Genomic DNA, 17,741 nt, shown 5'->3' with positions numbered 1-17,741 from the left:
GAGCTCCTTGGAGAAAAGGCGAGCTATGAATGCAACCAACAAACTATCCTTGTCTCTGCCATTATCACTTTTGGCTCCAGCTTTTCTACACCTGTGTTTTTGTATGTGTCTGTAAGTCAGAATGCAGGTCAAAATGTCCAATGGTTGTGTGTTACTGACCCCTAGTGCTTTGGGCTGTATTCCCATCTTATACAGCTGGCAGAAATGACCAGGCGGCACCATCTACAAAGCACAAGGCCCTTTAAGTACACCAGACAGAAGAAGGCATTAACCTGGAGGAGACGTAATTATAATTAGGGGGGGGGGGGAAATGAACCAGGAACCGACTAATTCTTCTTACTCATCTGCTTTAATATCTATTCTAATACATTCCATCATGTTGATATTATTTTATGCATTCTAAGAGGTGGTGTTCGTCCTATGAAATAGAAGAGTGGGTTGTGGTTTTTTTAAACCTCTTTGCAAAACCGTTCAGTTTCCCTTAACTTGTTCATCACAGCGGGGAGACACACAGGGTAGAACTTATGTGTTCCCAGGAAACAAGAGGGACCCACCAAGTCTTGCTGAATGGAATCAGACTTCAGGATGTTCCTACAGGTTCAGGTGGCAGATCCTCATGGGCTCTGCGTTCTCGCCATCGCCGAAACAAGTGCTGAAGAAAGGGTAGAACCTGCGTGCCCTGGCCTGGTGGAAGGTGAAGAGAAGGGACATGTCCTCGGCATTATAAAAGGCCACCTTCCTTGCCCTGCAGTCCAGCAGGACACCTACTTTTCTCAGCAAGCGCCCAGGATTCAGACGCACCCAGGGAGTGGCTGCAGCCCAATAACGAGACTTCTCCCGCAGCCGTATAGCCCAGTAGCCATTCTTGGGGCATAGCTTGACTCTTGCTGCCCGGTCCACTGAGTCCGCCGCTACTCCCAGGTCCCACTTGGTCTTGGTGCCCACCCAGACCTCCCAGTAATGTCTTCCACTCTCAAAGGACTCCTTCGCCAGCACATTCACACACTGCAGGAAGCGGCTGGGGCTTCTGGGCACAGACTGGGGCGTCTTCCTCTCTGTCACTGCCGTCAGGTCTTTGGAGAGGACAAGGTTAGGGTGAGCCGATTCAGGGTCCAAGGTCAGAGGAGCAGGAGCTGTAGGGAGAGAATATACCAGGATTCAACTAATCGAATTAATGATAATTCTAAGAAAGAAACTGGGTAGGGTGTCGTCAAACGAGTCTATGAACTCTGTTCTGTTCCCATATCCCCAGTATGCTCTGTTGCAATTGGGGGGCAGGCGCGACTCACCTGTGCAGATCGATTTCAGCATCCTTCTCCAAAATATAAACTGCAGAGGTCCATCATACCGGTCCTTGTGCTGCTCTACATTAAAGGCGGTCAACTCTTTCACCTGCACCGCTGGCCTGCAGCAGAAAGAAATGTCTGCTGAGCAAAACAAGATTCCAGATAAGGAAGTTCTGGAGTTTAGAAAGTGGCTCCTAACCAATCTGAAAGTGCTTCAGCCAGCATAAGGACGGGACAAGAAGGCAGTTGCGGCTTGGCCAGTGCCATTTGCTTGGTGCACATAATGGCAGGGAGCGTCCTCAAATTATTGTGGGGGCCAAATCATTTCTTTCCCCCTTTCCTTCTAGCTTTCTAAAAACAGTAGCTAAGGGGGCCATCACAAAAGATGTGCCTCTCCTGTCCTTGCAATCTAAGTACTCCCTGGGATCCTAGGTCAAAGGGCAAAACACTATCTCTACTGAACAACCCCTCTTATGCAGGTATTTCAAGAGTGAGGTATCTTTGGAAAAGGACGCAACTCCTAGGGGTTTCAGTACTCCACCTTGGAGTGGGGTGGATTCTGACATAAGCAGGCCACTGGTTCTCCTCTGCCTTAGTGGTTAAGTAGCCTACTGCCTAGAGAGACAGAATGTGGTCGGACACAAGTTCCATGGAAGCCAACTTCCAGAATGGAAACATGCATGATAATAAAATAGAATCCACCAGTTTTGGCACAGTACTCCATAGAAACATGAGCCAAATGCCCTAATTCTCCTCAGCACTGACAGCAGCCAAGGAGCAGTCTCAAACCTATCTTATATGGATGTATTTGCTCTCCTTTCTCCCCAGCAAAGTGAGCTGGGAAATGAACTGCTCTGGCAATCTTTCAGCCAAGAGGTGGGATATGGCTGTGCATGCGAGATTCGCCCATGTTTAGCCATTAGAGAAGCTTGGCAAATCCACAACTTGAAAGAGCGATAATCATTTTAAGGCAGGCCACCAAAACATAGCCCCTGGGTGGCTCATTAAACCTGTCCCCTCCCCTTGCCTTCCTAGGCTACAATAAAATAAAATTTAAAAAGCAAGGTTTTCAAGCAGCTGACAGACAACATTATATGGCAGGTGAGGTGCATTCAGCTTGGTGACCTGCAAAATTTATTTAGGCTCATTTGCCAGCCCTCCTTGTTGAACACAAAAAGAGGCCAGCAGGACCAGAGGCCCCGATTCCAGCTTCCTTTTCCCACAGTGGCTAACCAGATGCCCATGGGAAGCAGGCAAAGAAGACATGAGCACAACACTCTGCCCACCTGTGATTTCCGGCAACTTGTATTCTGAGGCTATTAGAACATAAACATAGTGGCCCCAGAAGACCATTCTGAGCATTTCCTTGAAGTAATGTGGGAGGACCTTATGAAAGCAGTTAAATCCTGGGTGTACCTCAGTGCTTTTGCATTTACATCCTGAACCCCGAGGTCAGCACATCTATGCAACAATGCCCAGAAGGAGAGATCTCTTATATTCCCCAACAGCTTCTCTCCCAACAATTATTTTCCAATGCTTTAAAAGCTACAGCGATAACAGTCCCCCCGCCCTGCCAGCTGAGCAGGTAAAATAAGAGGCTCATGAAAACAAAAGCAGCTTTTTTTCTTTCCAGGCACGTACCTAACAGACACATTTTCCACCTGCAAAAAGAAAAGAAAAAAGAGAAGAAAATTAACAAAACCCCTCACTTAATCCTTATTGCAGCTGCTCAAGTAAATTCTCCTGTCCATTTTTTGCCTCTGTACTGAAGTACAGACAATTAAAAACATAATTATGGCCCTACAATTTCAAGTGGCTGCCTGGGAACCACATGGGATGTTGCCTTGAGTTGCATGACAGATGAAAGTTGGTATATAAATGTAATATAATGAATAAATGAATGAATGAGGTGGCAGCAAATTCTGAAGGGGTATGGGCTAGTTCTGATATATAAACACTGGCTTCTGTAAGCAAAAGAGAGAGGCAAGAGAAGGCAGGTTCCTCATATTGCCAAGACTGAAAAGCCTGGAACCTAGACGGTATCACTGTCAGCTGTCAGGAGAGCATGCCATACACACATAACATTTCCCTAGTCATATTGTACCTCTGGCACGCAAAGGGGCGGAATATATGCACAATCTTGACTGAGAAGTGAGGACATACATGTACTTGCCTATCAAAACAAAGGATAACCCACCTTTTGGCTCTAATAAGCACCCTCAAGGCAGCTTGATTTAAAATTTCAAAATTATACAACCAGTAAAATAAAACCCAAGGTAGTATCACTACCAGCCACCCCATAGAAGTCTGATGATGGAAGGAGATAGATAAGGAAAGGAGTATTTGAGACATTTAGAAAAGACATTTAGAAGTATTTTCATGCAGACCTGCACAGCACAGCGCAGCGTGGTCCGAAGGCATACAATACAGTAACCTTGGCTGAAACTAAGCACTTCATCCCTGCTTCCAAGAGCAGCTAGTTCTTAGGGCAGAACCAGTCTCCAAGCCTGAACTGCTTCTTCATGCCTGTCAGAGGTTAAGGACCATGAATCTCACAGCATGCACAAGCAGATCCTGCTGGAGAAGCAAGCTTAAACCTCCTAGCAAAGGCTACCTCGGTCACTTCACAGCACAATCCTGCTGCAGTAACCGTGGCAACCAACTACGGAAAAGCATCACACCAAGCAACCAGCAATAGTTCAATCTTAGAGGGAGATGGAAAGGGCTGCCTCTTACCATGGGGCAAGAGGGGAGCCTGGGGAAGAAAATGGCAGGCACACGTTTTCCTTTATGAGGGAAGTGGCAAATAGAAAGCTGTAATGTTGGGGGGTTTTTTGTGGTGAGAGAAGTGTTCCAGTGACTGTCTCACCTCTGTTTAAAAGAGGGAGGGAATTTGGGAGGCCACACTTTTAATGGCAGATAAACCTCTTTACATCTCAGTGCAAAGGCCAACAGTTATTTGCCTTCTTTGACAATGTTATCTGGCAGACATTGACAAGGCCTAATTCTGGTCTAGGGCAGAAAAACATATTATTGATAGAGACAAACATTTTCAGTCCGGAGTTTAAAATATGGAAAGACTTCTTTGAACATGCATTCTCTCCCCCCCCCCCCCAACCACACACACACACAAACACACACACAAACATGACCCACTCCCAGGTGTCACTGCATCTTATACAAAGGCCGAAAGGTATGCTGCCACAGTGGATTTCCTGCACTAGAAAGGGGTTGAACTAGATGACCTCTGAGGTCCATTCCAGCTCCGACTCCAGGATTTTTAAAGCCTCACTTCCTGAATGCATAGAATGAAGTACAAGAGGACACCCTTGCTTGGTAAATCAATCCATAGAAAACTATAGCATCTGCCAGTGTGCAGTGTGATACGCGTCTGGGAATGTGGAGAGGGTGGAGCCTATGACTGAGAAATTGTGAGAAAATACAAATCTGCCTCCGATACCCATGGCCCAAACTCCTCCCACCTCAGCCTTGTAAGCATGATGAGTCTCACCTCCAGCAGCAATGAGTTCCCCAGCTCATCAAGCTTTTTCTGAATGTGCTCCATGCTCTTCTTCAGCTCAGTTATCGCCATACTGAGACGTTTGGCATCTCCGTCCAGCTTCATCAACCACTGTTCTTCCTCTCTGGCCAGCCCCGTCAGCACAGCTCTCTCTTCCTCTTGCAAGATCTGATGAAGATACTCAAATTCTGCCCGGATCTTGGAGTTCATTTCACGAGATGTTGTCTGAAACAGCAAAAGGGCTATGTATGAAAGCAGCACGTTCAACCACATCCACAGACTTCTGTGTAATTAAAGAAGGATTGTAAAGCCAAAACATTTGTGGGACAGAAAATACAATATGGTAGCGGTCAAGGGGAGAGCAGCCTATGGCCCTGTTAATATAAAACATTTGCATCCATGTTCATTGGCTTCATAGCGATTTTTGCTGTCACAAAGCTAGGCTGCTTCCATACCAGATGTGTACCATATTTTTCGCTCCATAAAACACACTTTTTTCTTCCTAAAAAGTAAGGGGAAATATCTGTGCGTCTTATGGAGTGAATGTGTGGTCCCTGGAGCTGAATTGCACAGGGGCAAAAAGCAGATCATGCTTTTTTTTTTTGAAAGAGGGAAGAGGGTGTTGAAACAAAGCCGCTGATCGTTTGCCGATCAGGGAGAGAGATAAGGGACGTTAGAGATAAAGGAGGGGGAGGGGGGAGATAAAGACAGCAAACTTGCAAAGGGGGGAAACAGGAAGACTAAAGCAATAAGAAGAGAAATTAGAAGAAAAGAAGGAGCAAAAAACTGCTCCAGCTAAGACACTAAGGCAAACAAGAGGGAAGGGAGTATTGAAAGGAAACAGTTGATCGGTGGGATCAGAAGAGAGATAAGGGCCGCTAGCAGAGGCTGTCTGGGAGGGGGGAGGTAAAAGCCCATGGATCCTCAGGATTTTTGCACTGGGTCACCCCAAATTCTCCATCAGATCACATATCATGTCCATGGCTACAGCCTGCACCAAATAAATCACACATCCACTGTTTCCTGGGTGCAAAAATGTGGTTACAAAGCACGGATCCACATGGATCCTCAGGATTTTGCATTGGGTCACCCCAAATTCACCATCAGATCACATGCCTGTGGCCACAGCATGAACCACAAAAATCATACATCCACTATTTCATTCAGAATATTTTTTTTCTTGTTTTCCTCCTCTAAAAACTAGGTGTGTCTTATGGTCAGGTGCACCTTATGGAGCGAAAAATACGGTAATCGGGAATTGCCATCCATCATTCAAGAACTGTTTACAAGAAACTGCAGATGCTGTTTCATTACAATACCATTTTTCTTCGGCCCGCCTGTCTTTTTTCAGGACTGACTGGTGGCAACTGTTTGGCCACATAAAACTTAACTGCATTCCCAGTCTTCACGGCATGGATTAAACTTTTTCAGAGCTGCTACAGCTTTAATTAGAAGCTACCTTGCAGCGTTTGCCTCCTAGGTGGGTCATAAGGAAAGGGTTAAAATGAGTGTGATGTGATTGGCCAGTGGAAACAGATAGGAGGAGTTAGGGTTAGAGTCGGAGGTGTGTGAAAATCAGTTGAGAGTGGGGAGTTGGAGAAGGAAGAGTGAGGAACAGTCTGTGGGTTGGTCGAGTTGTGTGGTGAGAGAGTGAGAGGAATTGTTAGGTGGAGTCAGATAGTTAGTTGGGATAATCAGTTTGAAGTTGTTAGGAACGAATAGGACAGTTAAGGAACTAAGATTAAGAAAGTGACAAGAAAAATTAACTGAAACCATAAGCTTGTTCATGCCTATAAAATAAACTTGATTATTTGTTAATGTTAACAACTGACTGGACTCCGTGTGTACCCGTGAGAAACGGGTTGGTGGCAGCGAAGAAAGCAATCACAGTGGTGCCACAGGGTCAATAGACCGTCAAACGTCCGGGGACCCTGTGTGATCGCCACATACCTCTTTATGGCTTATTCCTCTGATTGCTTCCTGCTGAGTGTACCTGATAAATTTCTGATAAGTTGCCTCAGGAGTTGACCTTATGTAATCAGTTCCAGAGATGCCTGCTGTTTCTAGCCTTCAAAGTTTCCTGCAAGACCATGTGTCTCTCTCTCCATGCTTGACAGAGAACTCAAAGAAGAGATAGGAGCATTTTCTGAACTCCAGGAAGGTTTGGAAATGGAGTTTCTCCACATAAGAAGTGCAGAGGGAGAGGCAGAGTCTCAGATAAGGGGGTAAAGAGTGGAAGAAAGGCCTGCTATTTCTTTCTCTTTTTTTATCGATACAGCAGCATGAGTGAGAGTCTGAGATACTCACTCCTCTCCTGTCAAGTGGTGCCGCTGATGCTCATCTCTGCTATGCGGAGTGCAAGAACCCCAATTTGAGCTGAGCTTTGGCCACAGGTGTCTTGTGGAGACCAGATGCACTCCAGAAGCCCATCCTAAAAGCAGCTTCTCAGCAAGATGGTCTAGAATTTGAAGCAGAACCTCCAGCAACGCACCACTGGGAGCACTTGTAAATTGTGTAGTGCAAAAGCATCTAATTCTGAAGAATAAAAAGCATATAATTCTGAAGAACAATTTCACAAGGTGGAATGTTCTATCCAGAGCCCACGAGACTGAAATGGAGTGGTGAGTGGTGCTCCTATTCTTGGACTGGAGAAGAATAACCAGAAGCTCCCTCACATCTTCTGTATTCTTGGTAGCACTGGGTTGTTTTGTATTGACTATTACAGCCTTTGGCCTCTCTCCAATTTACTACTCCCCTGCAAGCAATTCAGGTCTTTTCACTACAGAGACAAAGAAATACTATCAAAGTACTAATCATTCACATTGTTCATCTTTGACCTTCAGCTGTACAGTATTTGATTTCAGATGACATGACTAGTATGAAATACAAAGGCCCAGGTGAAGCCACTTCACTGATGGCATCAAAACAGCCTCAATATATATATCCCCTATCCATGTCTCTCATTATTTGATTTGCCATTTTTAAAAAGTCTCTGCTGCACATCACGTCTGATGGTTTCCATAGTGAACATCAGTATGCATTATCAGTGATTAGAGTTCATTTTAATTTCAAATTATTCCTTCAGAAGTGCACATTACTTGCAGTTTGCCATTGTCAATAATGTCTAGTAATGCTTCCTAAACTAGGCCACCCAAGTCCTTTTGATGTTGCTGACAGACTTCAGCCTCAACTACAACAATATTATGTCTCTTAAAGTTAGGCCAACACACAGCTCATTCACGTTTCCCTCAACCCTGCTTGTGGTAGGCTGCATCAATAGGAGTATAGTATCCTAGATCAAGGAAAGTAATAGTGCCACTGTATTCTGCTCTGGTCAGACCTCACCTGGAGTACTGTGTCCAGTTCTGGGCACCACAGTTCAAGAAGGACACTGACAAACTGGAACGTGTCCAGAGGAGGGCAACCAAAATGGTCAAAGGCCTGGAAACGATGCCTTATGAGGAACGGCTAAGGGAGCTGGGCATGTTTAGCCTGGAGAAGAGGAGGTTAAGGGGTGATATGATAGCCATGTTCAAATATATAAAAGGATGTCATATAGAGGAGGGAGAAAGGTTGTTTTCTGCTGCTCCAGAGAAGCAGAGCAATGGATCCAAACTACAAGAAAGAAGATTCCACCTAAACATTAGGAAGAACTTCCTGACAGTAAGAGCTGTTCGACAGTGGAATTTGCTGCCAAGGAGTGTGGTGGAGTCTCCTTCTTTGGAGGTCTTTAAGCAGAGGCTTGACAACCATATGTCAGGAGTGCTCTGATGGTGTTTCCTGCTTGGCAGGGGATTGGACTCGATGGCCCTTGTGGTCTCTTCCAACTCTATGATTCTATGATCTTTATCCAACCTTCAATCCCCACCAATTAGAAAGGTTGGTGCAGGATAATCCATTCATGACGCTAATCGCACTGCCTTTGCCTCCTGGGAAATTACTAACTATCTCCACCCCAAACCCATGGGGGTCTTCTGGTACAAACAGATAAGAGCATAAGAAAATCCTATCTGGATCAGGCCAAAGTTCCATCCACTCCCATTTCCTACAATGGCCAACCAGCTACCTCTGAGAAGTCCACAAGCAGTGTAAGAATCCAAAAGTCTGCTAGCTCATACAAATGGAGGATCAAAGGGGAAAAACATGTGTGGAAAATGCTTGTTCGTATCCTACCTTAAAAAGTTAACCCAAGCTTTCCCTTGAAATAGACCACAGTTCCTGAAGTCATATATAACAAGAAACTGTGGTTCAGTCAAAAGTGAAATTGAAAGCTTTCGCTCTCATCCTGTCATGTGCAAAGAGAGAGCCAGCATGGAGCAGTGGTTAGAGTATTGGCTAGGACCTGGGAGACCAGGGTTCAAAGCCCCACTCGACCATGAAACCCATGAGGTGACTTTGGGCCAGTCATTGCATCTCAGTCTAACTTACCTCACAGGGTTCTTGTGCGGATAAAATGGAGAGGGGAAGAAGTATATATGCCGCTTTGAGCTCTTTGGAGAAAAGGTGGAATATACCGTATTTTTCGCCCTATAAGACGCACTTTTTCTCCTCCAAAAATGAAGGGGAAATGTGTGTGCGTCTTATGGGGCGAATGCAGGCTCATTGGCTTCAGCGATAGCAACGCGAAGCCTCCGAAGCCTGCGCTCCGGAGGCTTTGCGTTGCTTCCGCTGAAGCCAGGAGAGTCTGCTCTTTGAGGCTGGCAGTGGGGGAAAGCAGCGCTTCCCCCTCGCCAGCCCCAAAGGATGGGGGGCAGCAGGAAGGCGCGCGACGCCTTCCCGCTACTCTCCAACCCGGGTTGGAGGCTGGCGGGGGGGAAAGCAGCGCTTCCCCCTCGCCAGCCCCAAAGGATGGGGGGCAGCAGGAAGGCGCGCGACGCCTTCCCGCTACTCTCCAACCCGGGTTGGAGGCTGGCGGGGGGGAAAGCAGCGCTTCCCCCATTGCCAGCCCCAGAGGATGGGGGGCAGCAGGAAGGCGCGCGACGCCTTCCTGCTACTCTCCATCCCGGCATTGAGGCTGGCGGGGGGAAAGCAGCGCTTCCCCCTCACCAGCCCCAAAGGATGGGGGGCAGCAGGAAGGCGCGCGACGCCTTCCTGCTACTCTCCATCCCGGCATTGAGGCTGGCGGGGGGGAAAGCAGCGCTTCCCCCTCGCCAGCCCCAAAGGATGGGGGGCAGCAGGAAGGCGCGCGACGCCTTCCCGCTACTCTCCAACCCGGGTTGGAGGCTGGCGGGGGGGAAAGCAGCGCTTCCCCCATTGCCAGCCCCAGAGGATGGGGGGCAGCAGGAAGGCGCGCGACGCCTTCCTGCTACTCTCCATCCCGGCATTGAGGCTGGCGGGGGGAAAGCAGCGCTTCCCCCTCGCCAGCCCCAAAGGATGGGGGGCAGCAGGAAGGCGCGCGACGCCTTCCTGCTACTCTCCATCCCGGCATTGAGGCTGGCGGGGGGGAAAGCAGCGCTTCCCCCTTGCCAGCCCCAAAGGATGGGGGGCAGCAGGAAGGCGCGCGACGCCTTCCTGCTACTCTCCATCCCGGCATTGAGGCTGGCGGGGGGGAAAGCAGCGCTTCCCCCTCACCAGCCCCAAAGGATGGGGGGCAGCAGGAAGGCGCGCGACGCCTTCCTGCTACTCTCCATCCCGGCATTGAGGCTGGCGGGGGTGGGGGGGGAAGCAGCGCTTCCCCCATGGCCAGCCCCAGAGGATGGGGGGCAGCGGGAAGGCGTGCGACGCCATCCCACTACTCTCCAACCCTCCTGTGGGCTTTTGCGGGAGATGGGGGAATTCCCCCCACCTCCCGCAAAAGCAGGCAAAAGCCGCACGCTCTTTACAGGGGCTCTGCGGCTTCTGCTGCCTTTTCTAGGAGGTGGGGGAATTCCCCCACCTCGTAGAAAAGCCCGCAGGAGCTGTGAACCCTTTGAAGAGCATGCCGCTCTTGGGGGCTTTCCCCGAGGAGGGAGAAGGGACTGACTGGCTGAGTCCGTCCCTTCTCCCTCCTGTGGGCTTTTGCGGGAGATGGGGGAATTCCCCCACCTCCCGCAAAAGGAGGCAAAAGCCGCACACTCTTTAAAGGGGCTCCCTGGCTTCTGCTGCCTTTTCTAGGAGGTGGGGGAATTCCCCCACCTCGTAGAAAAGGCAGCAGGAGCCACGAACCCTTTGAAGAGCGCGCTGCTCTTGGGGGCTTTTCCCCGAGGAGGGAGAAGGGACTGGCTGGCTGAGTCCGTCCCTTCTCCCTCCTGTGGGCTTTTGCGGGAGATGGGGGAATTCCCCCACCTCCCGCAAAAGGAGGCAAAAGCCGCACACTCTTTAAAGGGGCTCCCTGGCTTCTGCTGCCTTTTCTAGGAGGTGGGGGAATTCCCCCACCTCGTAGAAAAGGCAGCAGGAGCCACGAACCCTTTGAAGAGCGCGCCGCTCTTGGGGGCTTTTCCCCGAGGAGGGAGAAGGGACTGGCTGGCTGAGTCCGTCCCTTCTCCCTCCTGTGGGCTTTTGTGGGAGATGGGGGAATTCCCCCACCTCCCGCAAAAGGAGGCAAAAGCCGCACACTCTTTAAAGGGGCTCCCTGGCTTCTGCTGCTTTTTCTAGGAGGTGGGGGAATTCCCCCACCTCCTAGAAAAGGCAGCAGGAGCCACGAACCCTTTGAAGAGCGCGCTGCTCTTGGGGGCTTTTCCCCGAGGAGGGAGAAGGGACTGACTGGCCATTTCAGTCCCTTCTCCCTCCTGCTCGAAAAGCCCGCAGGAGTCGCGCACGGCTCCTATGGGCTTTTGCGGGAGGTGGGGGAATTCCCCCACCTCCCACAAAAGCAGGGAGAAGGTCTTGGAGTAGCGCACAGGCTGCGTGAAGCCTGTCCGCTGCTCCCAGAGCTGCGGGGGGGAAATAGTATTTTTTTCCCTGATTTCCCCCCCTGAAAACTAGGTGCGTCCTATGGGCGGGTGCGTCCAATAGGGCGAAAAATACGGTAAACAGAGTAACAAATAAAGGAGAAGATAAGGGAGTGTGAAAGTCAGAAGGTCACCACACTGTTTAGAGACAGATGTCTGAACAGTAACTACACATTGTTGCAACTGCAACCATTTTCTTCCTTCTTCCAGGGGACTATAAGGATGTATCTAACCCATTTCCATGTCTTAGGTGGCAAAATTATTGCACTAGCAATAGCAGCTTTCCAGAACAAAATAAAATAATAATGAAACCAACAAACTCTCTCTCTCTCTCTCTCTCTCTCTCTCTCTCTCTGTGTGTGTGTGTGTAACATCTGTATGCCAGTTACTATAACTTGCTTCATTTGAAAATTCGGGTTTTCTGATCACAGGTTCTGGCTGCTTTCAGATTGGCATTCTAGGCATCCCTGACAATTGTTTCAGAGTGAACTGTTGCATTGTGTCTCCTCAGCTGTTGAAAAGGCCACAGTGCACAATGTGCTTGGAAAGAGAAGGAGAGGCCTAAATATATAAAGAGTGTACCTAAATGCTTTCGGGGGGATGTTATTTTTCAAATGTGTAGAATGTTTAAATATGACAATAATTGTAACAAATCTAGCATAAAAGGAGGAAAGAATGAGACATGAGAGATGGGGATCCTTTTTAATCAAGGCCTGGCAGCTCTCCAAAGCTAGCGCCTGCTCAGGCCGGATATCAGCTGCTTTTAGCAGTCGCTGAACCATCTGGCTCCTGTCTAGGACTTGCCCTACCAGCTAATGATGCTCTACTAAGTGCTCACATTGCCAGGAGTCTTGCTGACATATTTCTTTGCTCTGAGCAGCAGACAGACAATTTTACTGGAGATTCTATGGGGTACTGTTTTGAATTAGCTTGGCACTGCTCCCTTGGACTTTTAGAGCTGAACAAATAATTGTGAATGAAAAGCACAACTTGGGAGAGTCACTAGTGCCAACAACCCTCAAAGTTGCCAATACACAGAAGTCACTGGGAAGACGCAACCCAAGATGTTAGCCAGGCACTACGCTTAGTTGGCAAATCCCCAGCTGCAAGCTCACCACATGTCTGCTGGATCAGGCCAGTGGCCCACTGAATCCACCACCCTATTCTCACAGTGGCCAAACATATGCCAATTGAGAAAACACATGATCAGGACCCGAGCACAACAGTGTTCTCCCCTCTTTTGGTTTCCAGCAACTGGTATTCAGAAGAATATTGTTTCCAACCATGGAAGGAGACCATATCCCTCAGGGTTGGTAGCCACAAGCAGCTTTCCTCTCCATGAATTTGCCTAATCCTATTTTAAAGCCATTTGCATTGGTGGCCATCACTGCCTCTTGTTTGACTCTGTGCTCTGTGAAGAAGGACATCTATTACACCAACGCTCTAGCCCTAAGGGGTTTCCATTATTCCACTCGGCATGGTGAGTGAGGTGCTACCCCATGGCGAGAATGAAGAGCGGCCAACCCTTCCTTCCTTCCAACTTTGAAGCTGTGCTGGTGGGTGGGGGTTATCCAAGCAGCTGTGTGGCACTCCCTGCCACCTGTCCAGCCAAGAGCTGTTTAAGAACAGCTGCATGTTCAGTGTAACTCCCACTGCGGTCCTTACTTGCTTTGGTGCTGGAGAGGCTGAGGTGGCTCTGATGCCCCTGCCTGAAGATGCTTGGAAAAGACTGATGGGAGTGTTGATGGGCATTGTTGTCCAAAGGCCCTTGGGGTAATCCCGCCTTCCTTGTCCGTGACCCTGAGAAGCTTATAGAAAATCAACTTGTCTTGTTTAATTCTGTGTCATAAACCCTGGTGTACAAAAGCTTCCCTCTTCCCTCTATTATTTAAGAGGCATTTTGCTTGTTTCCCCAAGATAAAAACCCAACAGGTTGGATTTGGCTAAGTGAAATCTGGCATGTGAAGCCTGGTGACATGGGGAAATTTGAGGTTCTTTACTGAAGCTTAGTGGCTTTCAGCTGTCTCTCTCTATACCACTCCCAAGTAATTTCCCTACTGCTCAGCTCCCTCTGTGAAAGTGCTGCAATTAGAGGTATTAATCTTCTTTTCTGCTGAGGTGCGTCAGCAGATCAATGGTTATCTGGGCAGATAATTAGTTTGCTCCAACCCCAAAGCAACTGTCATTTATTTGGCGGCTTTATCTTTTTGCCTGTGATTTAAAGCAACCATTAAGATGGGCGGTCACAAAACAGCAAGACGCCCCAATTGCAGCCCTGCTGATTTGATAAGCCTGCCGAGGCCCAGCTTTCAGCTGTTTTCTATTTTTGTCCATTCTTTTCTCTAGTTAAGGCTCCCCAATTGATCTCTTCCAGCCCTTTCTCACCGGCAATACAAAAGAGCAACACATCTCTTCCTCTGTAGGGAAGCCTCCACCTTTAGAAACTTTGGCATTTCTCATCTGAGCAAGCCAACACGAAACAAAAGCGACCACAGAAGGAAAAGTGGGGAATGTACTGGTACCAGCAGGGTGCAGATGTTCTCTTCAGCTGCATGCTTCATTCTCATCAGTTTCTCACACTCCACCTGGCAAGACTGAAATGCCTCTTGGAGGTGTGTCTAAGAATGAAATAGATGGATAGATAGGACACTTAATCATTATGTGTGCAACAGTCTCTGCCTATCAATTTTAGAGCCAGGATGGCATAATAATAAACAGAGCAAGGATGCGGTACTTCTGGCCTAGCCAGCTTTCCCACCTCATAGGGTTGATAGAAGAGCAAAATGAGGTAAGTCCTACCTCCCTGAGTTTCTTAAATAAAAGCCAGGGTACTACCCTTAACAATAACTGCCATGTTCTTTTTCTCCTTTAGAATTGACTTCTGCAGCCCCAGCTTTCCTGTTCTTCCATTACTGCTTGATCAACTGCTACCCTTTCCTCTTCTATTCACTTGCCAATCCCAAACCTCACTCTCCAATAACCCCAGCTGTAAATTAAGCTACGAGAGCATGACTTGCTCAATGTCACTGACTTACCTTGAAATCCACAAAGCTGAAAATCCCACACTAGGCCTAAGATGGGAATTTACCTTCCCAGAATATTTAACATGCCTTTTAGCCTTTGTGCCGAATCAACAGAATGAAACCCGTGACCTTTGATTAAGCGCCTCACATGATGTGGTAGTCCAGTGCAAACAATAGTGTTGCAATGACCCAAGACAGCAAAGAGGAATAACTACAGAAAGAATACAATCAGCCATTGGACTGAAACTCCCAGGGAGTTAAGACGCTGGGGTAGGAGTAGGGCAAATTATGCAGGGGAAAGAAATCCACTGGGCTCTGCACAGCCAAATGACAGGCAAGCCATCTGCTGGCAAACTGAGCTGGAAACAGGGAGCTGAGATTTTAAAAAGACACACAAATATATTTGTCAAAGTGCTATTTGTCTTTGCTTCAGAGGCTGCAGGGGAGACTGTTAGAATCAGAAGGTGACAAATGGAATTTTCCACTTGTCCAGAATTCTTGGTCCAAACAAGTCTGTCCCACACTTCCTTGAATCTTTCTGTACAGTCCCAAGCAACCCTCATACTACTGTACAAGGTACCCCTGCCTAGTTCATATCTGACCATCCTGTTTTGTAGCTAAGTTGACCACCTGAGAGAAATGCCAAGCCCCACAATTCATTGAGGGAAGCACTCCAGGAGGAAAGGAAGTAATAATCACTGTCTTGCCACCCAGCTGCTCACCTGCATTTTTTTCTTGTGTTCCTCAGAGGTGCACCTCCGAACTGTCTCCACTACTCCAGAAACAAGGTACTGGGGACGGAAGGACCTGGTGGGGAACTTTTGCCGGCATTGCGGGCAGGTGGCAACTTTTGAGCTCTTATCCCAATAGCTCTGGATGCACTCCCTGCAAAAATGGTGCATGCATTCCAGCATGACTGGGTCTCGGAACAGATCATAGCAGATGGCGCAGGTCAGCTCTTCCCGGAGGCTCTGCTCCCCGCTCCTATGGGCCATTTCCTGCACAGACACAAGATACATTCCTCACTCTACCTGCCACAAACCCCCAGACTCCAAGGTCCGAACCTCTCCTGCACATTCACAAAACCCTGCGCTTGCAACACAAGCAAACAAGCCAGCTGTGTGCATGATTCTGTTGCACACTCACGCTAAAATGTGGCAGGTACAGAAACAAACAGCTGTCCTTTTAGGCCGGGCATCGCCAAACTCGGCCCTCCAGATGTTTTGGGACTACAATTCCCACCATCCCTGTCCACTGGTCGTGTTAGCTAGGGATGGTGGGAGTTGTAGTCCCTAAACATCTGGAGAGCCGAGTTTGGGGGTGCCTGTTTTAGGCCTTTAACAGCAGTAATAAAGGAGTTTTAGGACGACCTCTACAAATTCAGATGTGCCAAGGAGAAAAGCAGCACCAGGTGCATTTCTGCCTATTCCCATGGTTCCCAACATGGGGCACACACCCCACAGGAAGGCAATTTGATTTTTAAGGGGGGCAGTTCGAGAATGAGTTAGACCAAGTTAATGGCCTTTTAGACTTCCTCCACCTGAACAGGAGTTCACTTTTTGAATAAGAAGAATTATTAGTGGGAACCACTGGCCTACACGCAAAGGCAGTGTAGTGCTTAGAAAGGGTGCCCTCCATACATTGTTGGTCCCACCAGCCCTAGCCAACTTGGCCAAAGGTCAGAGATGAAGGAAGCTGTAAGCTACCCCAGCTTAGTATGTCAGACAAGGGCCCAGGAGACCAGGGTCCAAACCCTCATTCAGCCACCTTGGGCCAGTCACTATCTCCCAGCCTAACCCACCTCGCAGGGTTGTTGTGAGGTGAAGATGGAAAGAGGGAGACCACGAGCTCCTTGGAGGACAGGTGGGCTATAAATGTAATAATAATAACAATAAATAGGAGGTTGCCACCTTAGCAGCTGCCCTACAGGCAAAAATGCAGCACAACACCTCCACGGCAAGGAAAGCAACACCTGTCGAACTGCTGCTCGTTCAAGGCAAAAACGAGCCTTTTCGTCGGAAGACCCACGGAAGGAGCGAAGCAGACAGTCAGGAGAGCGGAGACGCCAGCTCTCCCTCCCCCAAATCCCTCTTCCCCCCTGTGCAGGCCACGGGAGAGGAGAAGGGCTGCGCTGGGGCTCCCTGCCGCCGAGCCCCGGCTCCGGACTCACCGCCTGACTGGGACGCCGCTCTCTTCTGCCGGAACCCCACCCGCCGCCCGCTCTCGCGCTTTGGCTCCCCGCGCGCCACGGACCCTCGGCCCAGGCGCTCCAACTTTCACTTCCCCTGCCCGGCGCGCCTGCCCCGCGGTAGCTGAGCGACGGGCGCTCCCCGCCAATTGGGGCAGGCCCTGGGAGGCTGCGTCGCCCTCCATTGGCCGGCGAGGGAGATCTGCTCCGCCGGGGCCCTCGGCGGGTCTCGAGAGCGCGACTAGGACGCGAGGCCGCGGGTTGGCTGTTGCACCAGGCTTGCCCTTGTGGGAGGCGGAAAGGGGCAGTCTCGGCACCTGGGGGTGGTTGTTTTCATAATCGTTTTTATTGATTTTCAAAGATATAAACATAAAACAAAATCCAAATCTCCAGATTACTCTGAATCTCCTGACTTTCCCCCTGTCCCTTCCATGGGTCCTTTTAATTCTATTTTCAACTGCATATCAGTACTTCTCCAATTTTTCATCTTCCTAAGTTATCTATACGTTCTGTTATTTTATTACAAGTGTGTTTAAAATCCTGCTAAGGTTTTGACCTGTTCACAATGATTTTGTATATACATTATAAACACGGGAAACACCTGGTTGTTTTTAGGCCGGAGATCTCCTTGGTGGTGGTGTGATTCATCAACGTGGGCAGTGTCGCTGAGCAACTGGTGGTGGTGGTACTACTACTACTACTACTACTAAAAACCTTTGCATCATTCTCGCCCACCAAAAGGAAGGAAGGTTGTTAGAAAGTTAGGACTCAAAAGCCATGGTTCTGAAGTACAGGGCAGAAATACAGGGGAAGCAAACAGAGCAGAGTCATAGGCAGAAGCAGGAATTAAACATC

At 48.8% G+C, this 17,741-nt stretch overlaps 1 protein-coding gene across 1 annotated transcript; it reads right to left on the bottom strand.

The window, feature by feature from the left end:
• Positions 1-223: 223 nt before the first annotated feature.
• On the bottom strand, positions 224-17,071 carry LOC310666801 (zinc-binding protein A33-like; the record flags this gene model as incomplete). Its single annotated transcript, XM_083418225.1, is given in 8 exon segments — positions 224-1,133; positions 1,290-1,405; positions 2,928-2,947; positions 4,798-5,031; positions 14,198-14,293; positions 15,421-15,696; positions 16,869-16,954; positions 16,957-17,071. Coding segments are annotated over 8 exon segments (1,485 nt in total). The 3' UTR covers positions 224-591.
• Between the last annotated feature and the right edge of the window lie 670 nt (positions 17,072-17,741).

Source organism: Podarcis tiliguerta (assembly GCF_965153285.1).
Source record: "Podarcis tiliguerta genome assembly, chromosome: 2".
Taxonomy (NCBI): Eukaryota; Metazoa; Chordata; class Lepidosauria; order Squamata; family Lacertidae; genus Podarcis; species Podarcis tiliguerta.
Note: the sequence above shows the minus strand (reverse complement) of the source record. Positions and strands in the feature narration are given on the sequence as shown.